Source organism: Lissotriton helveticus, chromosome 12 (genome assembly GCF_964261635.1).
Source record: "Lissotriton helveticus chromosome 12, aLisHel1.1, whole genome shotgun sequence".
NCBI lineage: Eukaryota > Metazoa > Chordata > Amphibia > Caudata > Salamandridae > Lissotriton > Lissotriton helveticus.
This window is the reverse complement of record NC_136073.1, coordinates 820336875-820349129: the sequence shown is the minus strand read 5'-3', so window position 1 is coordinate 820349129 and position 12255 is coordinate 820336875. Positions and strand designations below refer to the sequence as shown.

At 44.2% G+C, this 12255-nt stretch overlaps 1 protein-coding gene across 1 annotated transcript in view; it reads left to right on the top strand.

The window, feature by feature from the left end:
* LOC144798261 (methanethiol oxidase-like) overlaps window positions 1-12255 on the top strand; it is a 118688-nt gene that overhangs the window by 40822 nt on the left and 65611 nt on the right. Inside the window, exons 3-5 of the mRNA XM_078669023.1 lie at window positions 739-851; window positions 1886-2071; window positions 5943-6063. Coding sequence (XP_078525149.1) covers window positions 1904-2071; window positions 5943-6063 — 289 coding nt within the window. The 5' untranslated portion in view covers window positions 739-851; window positions 1886-1903. The remainder of the gene's footprint in view (window positions 1-738; window positions 852-1885; window positions 2072-5942; window positions 6064-12255) is intronic.

Below are 12255 nucleotides of genomic sequence, written 5' to 3'. Positions count from 1 at the left end.
CCCAACGTCACAGCTCTGCCAGGTACTCCCCTTCCGACAGTAAATGGTGTGTAGCGTACCTGCGTCGCCGTCGATGATGGTCCATGACTTGCTGGTGCAGGATCGCAAAGAGTATCGGAAAAGCGTGTAGCGATGGGTCCATGTGGGCGAGCTGCTTGTGGTGGGTATCTCTGCAATGTGTTGTATCTTCGCTGTGGGGAATCCACCGTGTTCAGGCAGGTTGTTTTTCCGCAGCGGTTTTATGTGTGTTTTCCGCCATCGTGATTTGGGGCACGGTCGGAGACGTCATTCCGTACGGCGGTGTCTCAGGATTGGTTACGTCCGCCGCGGGGTCGGGTGTAGTTCCGCGGCGGTGCGTTCTCTTCCGCCGCGTACGGAGTTTTCACCGTTTTTCCCATCCTAATATGGCGGTCGGACTGTCCGCTGCAGGCGGACGGGAAAGGACTTTTTCCGCCTACTCCAGGACGGCGGACGTCCTTCCGTCCGCTATCCTAATGAGCCCCTAAGTTAGCCCCTAGGGGCCATTTGAATCTTGAGAACTATGATCCATGAATATTTTCCTCACAAATCCTTTCTTTTGCAACAGTGACCATTGTCATACTTAAGTGGCTCTGAACTGATTCTTTGTATAACTGCATACTGACTAGCATACCTTGGTAGTAACCCTGTATTTCCACCTAAGTCTATTTTTGTACCAAAAGGTTTTTTAATGGTGTCTTTGTTGTTTGTTCTCTTTAGCTCCCCGGGAGGATTTGATATATGTGTCTTGCATCTACCGCAACACTGGCATCAACAAGCCAGACTATCTGTCCACAGTGGATGTGGATCCCAAATCTCCAACCTACAGCCAGGTATGGTGCAACGTAATCAGGGTTTTCTCCACAGCTTCCTTGTAACGCTCGGTGCTTGGTTACCGGCCTCCTAATGCAGACTGAAACAAAACTCTACTGGTTGTTGATAGAGTGATATATAATCTCTTAGAAGAATTTTACACTTCCCTTGAAAGAGAGGACATGTTTAGTAGGACCGCTTGAAAAAGATTACAAAATAGACAATTACATTTTTTCCTAGGGTGTATAAATGGTTAATAACGAAAGATATGCATATAAAACTTGCTTCCTCTTACTATCTGTAGCTGATCAACGATGGTCATAATAATGGTGAATGTGTGTTTTACTGTAGATATTTTCCCCAAAATTATCCATAATTAGAATTGTCTGAAAAATATTACTTCTGTGGCAAGGTCATGCTTTTGTTTCATTTGAAAGTGATATTGGATTTTTACAAGATGTTTCAAACGTTTTAATTCAAAATACTGATAACGTTCTTAATATTTTAAATATGTTTTAGTAACCATTCCAACTTTTTTCAAATGCCTTTTTTAGAAGATGGTCTGTATTGAAAAAAGAAAATAATCTTGTTTTTTACAAAAAATAAATTTTCCTCCAAAAATGATTTATTTCTATTTTTTGTTCAGACTGCTACACATACTTTGTGTTGAATTACAAACGTTTTGCTACTGGATTAAGATGAAACCAAGTTCAAATCTGAGCAACATCACAAAATTGGAGGTTTCTTTTGTTATAATTCTCTTCTGAACTAGGAATTCTGCACATATCAATTTATAAACTTTCTCAATTAAGGTTTCCTCCAAAACCGATTAGCTGCTCCCATCTCTGCAGGCGATGAGTATTTCACTCTACTGCCCTAGAGGGGATTTACCTATATGGAAATTGTGAAATTTATTGGGGCAGCCTAGTAGTGGCCATTCTGAGACGTTGGCATGTTGGAAAAATCATATGATTTCATGCACTATGTTGTGGTGGGATGCTTTCATGCATATCTTAGATCAGCTTAGCTCAGTATCGCACCTTTTGTCCTACAGATCATCCACCGCTTGCCAATGCCCAACATGCTTGATGAGCTCCACCATCTTGGTTGGAATGCCTGCAGTAGTTGCTATGGTGACCCCACTAAGAAGCGGGACCGCCTGGTTTTGCTCAGCTTGATCTCGTCACGGATTTACATCGTGGATGTGGGGACAGATCCACGGTCTCCAAGACTGCACAAGGTATATATGTTTTGCTGGGTTAAACGACTCTTGTTTTGTAATCCATGGATATGAACCTCATCTTGCAAGATTTCTTCTTCACAGGTTAGGAGAACTGACCCCAGAATGCAAAATTCTGGGGGCCAGATTATGCTGAAAGGAACTGCTTTGCTGCTTGCATGATTAAGATTGAACTTTGAAGACCACTAGGTGTGCTCCGGACCACAGTTTATAAATATGACTGAATTTTGCTTTATTTTTGCAGGGCCAAAATGTTTCTCCACTTTTAAAATGTTAACTATGAAACTAAGTTTTAGGCGGAAACGCTTTGTTCTTTTTAGGTCTCGCCTACGCAGATCGCATGCACTGCATAGGAGACCTTTAGTTGCCGTGCAGCACTTTTTAGAAGCATATACTCGTGCTTGTGGCGGCATACGCCTTGCGGGAGTGCGCAGCGGCGCACCACAAGCACAAGTATGTGCTTTTAAAAAGAGCAGGCTGCTCACGCACACACGCCCCACTCTGTTGAATTCGTTCTGTTTCTTTCTTACACATGTTTCTGGTCCTTATTTAGATCCGCTATCTACTCGATGTGACATAGATGCCTGTGGACATGAGTCTCGTTGTGCCTCATTCATTATATGTGACGCTTTGAGATGCCATCATTTTATACACTTTCAAGCATCATAACATGTTTTGCTTTCTACAGCCATGTCTCTCTTTCCTCTTCCCATCTTTATTTGGTCACCACCTTTCTTCACACAATCGCCCTTTATACTGCCCTGCCTCTCCCCATCTCTTCCTCTTTCGTCCTGCACTCCTTTGCTCCCCTCACGCTTTCCTTCCCTCGCACTTTCCCTCCTCTTCACCCATCCTTTCCATTTCCCCACTCTCTCCATCACTCCTTGTCCTCGATTCTCCACCAATTCCCACCCTCCCTCTTATTTTGTCCTTCGTCAACCAGTCTTCTCTCACTCCACGATCTCGCCTTCTACATTTTCCTCCTCTTCTCCAGCCATTCACCACTTCATGCTTTATCTCTGCACCCTTTCTTCCTTCCATTTCCCCTTCCTCTCTTCCTGACTCTACCTACCTCTTCTTACCGTCTCCATGACTTCTTTTATTTAATTCTTATTCCCTCCTCTCACTTTCTTCCTTCCTCTGTCTCCTCTCTTTCGCTTCTTCATCCCTTCTGTCAGTCGGGTTGTCCATCCAGATCCTGTTGTGCTAGGGAGGACCTTGCAATACCAAAGTCTGATGTCATGTTCTCTCTACAACTTCCGGGTTCTCGATATTGTGCTCGTGATTTCCTTGGCTCTTATTTGGCACTGGTGACCGAGCAGTCAAGGTTTACTCAAGGGGTGGTGTGAAGACCGGTTTCAGATGGAATATCACTAACAAGTTTACACAGCTCAACGTTCAAACCGGGGTATTATAGAAAATCACAGTCAGAAACTGTAGCAAAACCTCGAAGTCCCTAACCCTGACTGTCTATAAATATGAAGGTCGGTTTTTAATGCAGCATCACCATATGCAGTGGCCTAAGTCATGTGGCACTGCAAAAAACGCAAAATAAATAAACATCAAAATACAATCTTCAGCTTACTCTTTGCCAGGCCTATTCTAATCAATGAACATGTTTCTACCTCTCTCTACCTCTCTCTCCCTCTACCTCTATACCTCTCTCTCTCTATCTCTTTCTCGCTACCTCTCTCTCTCTACCTCTCTCTACCTCTCTTCTTCTCTACCTCTCTCTCTACCTCTCTACCTCTCTCTCTAACTCTTTACCTCTCTACCTCTCTCACTCTCTACTTATCTACCTCTCTCTCTACCTCTCTCTAACTTTACCTCTCTCTCCCTACATCTCTCTGTACCGCTCTACCTCTCTCTCTACCTCTCTCTCTCTACTTCTCTCTCTCTACCTCTACCTTTCTACCTCTCTACCGCTACCTTTCTACCTCTCTCTCTACCTCTCTCTCTACCTCTACCTATCTCTCTCTCTCTCTCTCTACCTCTCTCTCTCTGCCTCTCGCTACCTCTCTACCTCTCTCTCTCTACTACTCTCTCTCTCTACACCACTCTCTCTCTACCTCCCTCTCTACCTCTCTCTCGCCCTACCTCTCTCTCTCTCTACCTCTCTCTACCTCTACCTTTCTACCTCTCTACCTTTCTTCCTCACTCTCTACCTCTACTTCTACCTCTCTACCGCTACCTCTCCCTCTCTACCTCCCTATCGCTCTCTAGTTCTCTATCTCTCTCTACTTCTCTCTCTAGCTCTCTACCTCTCTACCTATCTCTCTCTACCTCTCTCTCTCTCTCTCGCTCTCTTTACCTCTCTCTCTCTCTCTACCTCTCTCTCTACCTCTCCACCTCTACCTCTCTACCTCTCCACCTCCACCTTTCCCTCTCTACCTCTACCTCTCTAACTCTACCTCTACCTCTCTCTACACCTCCACCTCTCTACCTCTCTACACCTCTCTACCGCTCTACACCTCTCTACCTCTCAACCAGTTGAATTCCGGGAAACCCAACCCATCAGTATTTCAAATCTGCATGTGAAACGTGGGTAGGGTCAGCCGTGCAATTTTTACATAATTTGTATTTAACAGAATTGGGAAGCAGGATAACAGTCTCACAGTTGCGATAGGGATTCACATACACTGGCGACCGCTTTTGAATTGGCTTTAAAACCATTCAAAAATGGCTGCAGCATCTACATGGGATGCGGTGGACTAAGTGGCAGCCGGAGCCTGATAGCACTGCTTGTCCTTTAAAAAAAAAAAAGCATTGGCATAGCCAATAGGTCTCCCCTTTGGGACCTTATAAGTGTTTAGTTATCAAGTACAATATCCTTGGTGCAACAACATCAAGTGTTGCATGGCTAAACACTTATAAGGTCCCAAAGGCGAGACCTATTGGCTATGCCAATGCTTGTTCTAATTATGAAAGCAGCCTAAATAATGGAAATATGGCTTGCTTCATGTTTACGTCTCTGCTACAGACCGGTTAAACAGATGTTTTGTTTCCGTACAGACTTAAAGTGGACTTTAAATCAGCCCTGTGCTCATAATGGATGGTTTTGTTGTCTATCGGAGTTGTTTGCTCTTGATTTAGTGGCTATTCTTGTCTTTGTGCCTCCTAAGAGCATTTCAGTTTCACAGAGTTTTGATTGGATATGTTACATCGTTCCACTGCACACTTAAAGAGGACTTTTTAAAATGTACTTTTGAACACCCTACGGGAGTGCATGTGTTTACTTGCTCTAACTCCTTTTCCCCCATCTTTTCCTCTAAAATCCCCTGCGCTCCGTCGCTCTCACTTCGCAGCACCCCCAATGTTTACCTCTGACTCCTTATATATGTAAATATATATATTTTTTTATTGTTCGAGGGACAAGCAGCTAGAAAGTGCTACAGGGTTGCTTGCTTTCTTTTATCATACCTAATGGGCACCTCTTTTTTTCCATTTTAATTTACCTTTCTGAATTAAGTGTACATGCATGCGTCACGACGAACGCGCATGCTACTTCATGTCAGTTTATGTATACATGTCAATACCCATGTGCTTGTCTTGGCAGTCGTCTTGTAGTGTTTTTTTTCCTAAACAGAAAACGCATTTCAAGGTTGGCATGTACCCAAATACGTCTTGACACATTATCACACATGATTGGCAACAAGCATTGGTGAAGCCAATAGCTTTCCCTTTGAGACGTATTGGCTTTGCCATTGCTTATTTAAATCTAGTTATTTATGAAACCGGACTTTTCTTTGTCAGGATTGCTCAAAACGTTCTAGAAACAGCAAATGTTTCATATACTTTTGCAATGGTCTCAACTTTGTTTAACTGCAGAAAATATTGCATAAAAATTACTTTCTGCAATCCTTATCCATAGGCAGTCGAACCTATTGATGTCTACTTCAAGAGCAACCTGGCAAACCTACATTCCACACACTGTCTGGGAAGCGGCGAGGTCATGATCAGCTCTGTGGGAGATCCATCTGGCAATGCCAAAGGTACCGATCAACTACTCTACTGGCATCAATGCTGCCAATGCACACCCAACACATGCTAACCTCAGACCCAACACACGCTAGACACAGACCACAGCCTTGTTGTTCTGTTTTATTCAAGGTTTGGTGGCCACTGTTAGGTAGAACATCCTGCTACCCCCATACTGCTTTCAGAGCTTGACTTTTTATCCCCAACCACTACCCAAAAATTGATTATTTTTATAATGGGGTGTATTTTGAAGTACAAATTCCTTGTGGCATTGCAGTTTAATTACCAAGTGGGACATGCCCTTAGTTCCTTCCTTACTTAGGAACCATACTTGTAATTTTCAACACAACTGCTCTATTTTTTAAGGGGCATTACAGTGACGTCTCAAGAAGTAGTTGTAATTTATAATCGATCAGCAGCTAATTTTCAGCACTGATGCTCCATTTGTAATGGGGTAATAGTGACTTCTCAGCAAGGCCAATGGATTTTTTAAATTTGGCAATACGGTGATTTCTCTGCAAGGTAACTATATTTTCAATTGGCAGTACAGTGATTTCTCAGAAATACTGCTTTATCTTTAATGGAGCAGCACAGTGACTTTTCAGCAAGATTGCTATATTTTTCATCGGAACGTGCAGTAGCTTCTCAGAAAGTCTTGCTTTATTTTTAATGCAGCAGTACTGTGACTCAGCAAGGCAGCTGTACTTTTAATGATGCAATACACTGACTGTTTTAATTTGGCACTACAAGGCTGTATCTGATAGAGACTTCTAGCTGCAGATTTGATGCGTAGAATTATCCCCAGCCGTGAGACTGGATCCAGAATTTTTCTCATGGGCAGTAACCCTGCGCGCCGGTAGGTGGCGTAGATCAGCTCCGTGTTGTGTAGTCTGTGCTGGATGTGAGTGCGCGTTGCCTATATAGGCACCACCTCAGCTCGCTGACGTCCGTTCTTTTCTTTCGCCGCCAATTGGTGCAGATCCAGAGAGAGCTGCTCTTTCAGTCAATTTTTTACTGATCTTTTTTCGATTTTTTGGTAAGAGTTTTCTCCTGGTGTGGCAGGAATGTTCTCTATGAAGGCAGGCTTCATGCTCTGCGGTACCAGCCACTGACGGATATCTGCAACGCACCCGCATTTTGTTTGCCTTTGGTGCCTCAAGCCTGACCACGTTGCTTAGACCTGCATTGACTGCCGTGCCATGAACTGGAAGGCTTTGAGGGAGACGTCCCTCAAGCTCCTGGCTTGGTGTACGATGCTGCAACAGTCTCAATTACGGTTGCGAGAAAGGCCCCGGGATCCGTTACAGAGCTCGAAATGTTTGACACGCTCGAAGTCAGCGGTTCACTCGAGAAATCACACCACATAAAGGAGCAAGAAGTTGAAGAGGTCTTCGACTTCACGTTCGGCCAGCGGGACGAGGGAGCGTAGATATTCGAGGCCTGGCACCAAGGTTAAGTCAGCGCCTGAGTAGAGTTTGTGCTTCCCTGAGCTTCCGGAAACCTTAGCTACCCCCACTCAACTTCATGAGTTTAAGAGCCCATGAGCCTCACATTTGGGCAGCCCATTCCCACTTGCGCACCTTTAAGCCTTGCAGGTTCGGGAGGGGCCCACACTGGATCGAAGCCGATAGCTCCTGCACCAGTAGTGTGCAAAGCCTTTTATTGTTCAATTACTTAAAATCATTACAATATATTAGCAATATAAAAGAAATATAAAAAAGTTAAAATTCCATGCTTGTTACTACTACCTAGTAAGGCATAAAACCTTAAAAACGAGTATCACATTCTGGTTATACAAAGCGAGTGCAAAGTGCATTAGACTTAAACGGGAGGTATGTCTGAGGCTCATGTACTTCCTAGCTGACCATTTTCTTTTTGTGGCTCTATTTTTGGCGACAGTGCGGCTCAAATTAATTCTATGAATTTCCCCAGCCGTGCAACTGTTTGAGCTGTGTTAGAAGAAAAACACAGGTCAGAGACTTCTCTGCATCGTGTAAGGCCCTGAGCTCTGCAGATTGGAATGACCAAACGGTGCCTCTCACTAGCTAACCTGGGACAACAGCACAGCAGATGGAACCAGGATTCCTGATGGTAATTACAGAGTCGACATGCAGCTAAATTGTCCAGTTGGGCCCAACTTTGATTAAAATCCGCAATGGGCAATGCGAGAAGTCTCATGTAAGTGATATTTATTCGGGCTTGGGCAGATAGTGCTTGCTCGAAATAAGGCTGTGGTCTTCCCACTATGTAGGAGGCGTCCAGTGAAGAGAGATTTAGTTGGTGATGTAAGCTTTCCAGGTCTCTTGCATGTGATATTCTCTTGACCTGTCTGTTCCCAGCTTTTTTTCCATGCAGCTACTGGAATGTTTGAATTGTCCAAGTTTTGCACCTCAATTTCTAACAATTTTATGGCCACTGTCGCTTTCAAGGTTGTTGCTGGAGCTCGCAGGGTACTAATATAGAATTTTAGAGTGTCCCCAAGACAAGTAATGTCTGAGCAAGTTAGACCCAGCTCCAGCCTTACTCTTGCTCTCCTGGCCTGTCGTGGGATGCCTAATACTTTCTTGTATACCAAGATTTGGTGGCTCATGAAAAAGTTAGTAAGGGCGCCAGGAAAGGTTAAGTGACCGTAGTTGATGGAGGGCACTACTTTTGCTTTTTGGACTTTCAGGATGGGTTCATTGGATGGACTGTGTAGTCTTCGGTTGAGACTTCTCAGGCTGCAGGTGATTCCGGCCCCCTTGCTTCTTAAATATTTCAAATGAGCTGATGGTTTTGCCCCTTCCGTTAGCCTGAGACCCAAATAATTATAGCTTTTACAAGTTCTGATTTGCAGGTCACCTAGGCGCCATTGAGCTGTCTTCTTTCGATGGTATTTCCCAAAGATAAGCATCTTGGTCTTCTCCTGATTTACCAATAGATTATTCATTTGATTCAATCTGTGTAGCGCTTCTAAGGCTTTCTGTAGACCTGTCCTAGTGTGGTCCAAGATTACAAGATCTTCTGCATATTGGAGGATTTGGAGCCGCACATTCCCCAACTTTGGAATGACTAGATTTGCCCCCTCCAAGGCTTGTCCCAAGTCGAATGTGTAATGTTGAAAAGTATCGGGGCTAGGACACACCCTTGTTTAAGGCCATTGTTAGTTGGGACCTTAGTTGTTATCGACGTTTGGCTGGTTTTAATGCGCACCCAAGTCCCTTCGTATAGAGCAGTTATAGCCTTTAACAGCTTTTGAGGCATGCCCCAGTTGGTAAGTTTTCTCCATAACTTGCCACGATACACTCGGTCAAAAGCTGCGCTGTAATCTACGAAGCAGCAAAACAAAGGTGGTTGAGAGGGCTGAGTCGCGCGTAGGGAAAGAAGACCCAGTGCTAGGATGTTATCTGTAGTGGAGCATTGAGGTCTAAATCCAGTTTGGAAGAATGGAAGAATATTGTGATCTTTTGCCCAAGTTTCTAGTTCCTTCAGCAACACTCTGGCGTATGCTTTTGCTTCTATATCTAGAAGAGCCACAAGCTGATAATTTTTGGGGTTTGTGCGGTCCCCTTTTTTATAAATCGGGAAAAGTATTGAGCCTTTCCACGATGATGGAACGGTGGAAGTTTCAAAGGCATACTGTAAAAGTGGGGTTAGCTGATCCGCCCAGAATCCATGTGAGACTTTAAACACTGCCGCTGGCACTCCATTGGGACCCGGCGCGCCGTCTGGCCTCATTTTCTTAATCAGGTTGGTTATCTCAATAATGATAACTGGCGTTTTGTCCTCTTTCTGGGTTGCTGGAAGGATTTGTTGTGCTTGGGTATCCGTCATATTCTGCTGTGATGTATACAATAGCTTTACATATTTGACCCACTCGGAGGCAGCCACCCGGTTTTCGTTTGCTCTGACCGGTGTGGCTCAATTGTCTGATATGTCTAAGTCGAATGTGACCCTTTTCTTTGAGAAGGTTAAATATTTTCAGCCACTCTGCCTCGATTTTCTTTGTTCGAATTTCCCATTTTTTCTTCCTGTGTTCCCTGTGAAGCACTTTATTTCCAATGTGTGGTGATTTGTGGCTCCTTTTCTTCTTGCCTTCAAAGCCTTTGAGAGACTCCGCTTAGTTTGCGCTAAGGCCCTTGAGTTTGGTTGTAATGAGAGGTTTTGCGGATCGAAGACCTGAGCTTTGGGGCTGCCAGTGACCTGTCCCAGCGCGGTTTTTAGTTCCTTAAGTAGTGCCTTCCAGAGCTCCAAGGGGAATGCCAAACTTCTAACTGTTTTGCACTGCTCTTCGTGTGTGACCCACTCCAAGAGTTTTGGAATTAGTTTTGTCCATTTTATTCTGTTCAATACTTCGTGGTGCTCTTCACCAGTTGAGGTTCCCAATGTTCCGAGATGTTTTGCGGATTTCCCATTTAGATCAAGGGAAACCCTCAATGGCCTGTGATCACTCTCGTCCCTGTTTCCCACATCGAAGTCATTAAAGTATGTTAGCAAGTTTTCGGAAAGAAAGATGTAATCGATTGTTGACTTGTCCCTGAAGGTGGGCAAAGGATGCCAAAGAGGGTCCACTGCTTTTTTGGTGGAATGGGTGGAAACCATGTTATGCTCGAGGAGAAGCTGTTGTAGAGGCGCCAATTCTGTTATGTTTGGAGGTTCCCTTGTACCATGTCCCAAGTCCCTGGTGTTCATGTCCCCTACGATGATTGGGTGATGTGAGGCATATTTATTTATAAAGGTGGTCCATTTTTATAGTTAATGTTTTTAGTGCTTGCTTTTTTTGCTGTGTGGCAGGGTTTACATAGCAATTAATTATCAACAGACGAATTGAGATGTTGTTGCTTTTAAATCCGCAGATCAGTGCTGCTTGCAGGTTGGGAGTATTAGTTGTTAGTGATTTTACCTCTATTTTGCGGGCATGATTGATAAAGATTGAGAGCCCGCCTGCTGCTCTCCCAAAGATGTTGCTTTTTATTGCTGCCGTGTGAGTCTCATAAAAGCCTGGGAGAATTAGGGGTTCGGTGGCCCACGTCTCTTGTAGTCACAGAATGTCATTTGCTCGGAGATACATGCATGCTGCGTTGCAGCTAAGCAGTCTTTTTAACCCTGCAACGTTCCACGATATGATGGACAGATGTGTGTTGTTTCCCGCTCTTCTATTCATCTTCGGGTAGCTAGCTGCATTTTTTCTACTAGAAGTGCCGTTGAGGGAACAAGGCACCGGGACCGTTCTGCGTGCTTTGCGTTGCGCTGTACTTTGTCCCACTGTAGTAGACTGCCCTTTGCTCAAGTGAGCTTATTATCTTGTAAGCGTTATAAGGTCTTGGTTCCATGGCTGAGCTTTTCCCTGGTTGATTGCATGCAGTCCCCCTTAACACCGAATAAACCTCCTTTGTTGGATAAGTTACTGCTAATACATGTGGGTATTTCTTGGGTATGGGGAATGTTATGTCAATGCCCCTATCAACCATTTTTGCTATTTCTTCTGTTGTGAGACCCACCTGGGCGTGGCGACTCAACCCTATTGAAGTTTATTCACCATGGGAGTTGCTAGAAAGGCTCAGGAACTTCACCCAGACTAGGTCGTTTGACTGTATTTCCGTGAGAGACGGGATATGCTTAAAAAGTCTGAGTAAATTGCCCCTGTTTAAAATGTTGTGTTGACCTTTGATGAAATATCTGGGGGTGAGAATCATCTCATGCGTTGTTTTACTAACTTGATTTGCTTTATACTGGATACTGGATATTTTGGTCTCCTTCCAGAATAATTGTGTTATGGCTAGAGCCAGGATTCTGTTGGCATGGTTCTAATTGCTGGATCGGACTTTGGAATGGCTGAGCTGCTTGATCACTGATTTTCTGCCAGCCCGGGGCTATATAACCCTGAAGTATGTTGACCCTGATATCGGGTCCTTGAACCTTAAATGAACCTGCTGGTTTTCTTTGCTCTGCCTTCTTGATGTTTAGTAAATAAGGTGGTTGCGCCATTGTTGCCGGGCCTGTTGGACTATGACAGACCTCCATGTGGGAGATCGGCTGTGCGGGGCTATCCCTCTTTTGTGGTGCCCGGAGCGGCTGGTGCTATGGGTGTTGAATAACATGATTTTTGGTGAAGATCAGGAAGAGACGTTTTTTATCTATAATGATTTGTGAATTTTGAGTGTGAGTTGGTAATAGGAGAGCACGTTTTTTTGATGCCTTGGCTTTTTTTTCCTGTTTCTTTAATT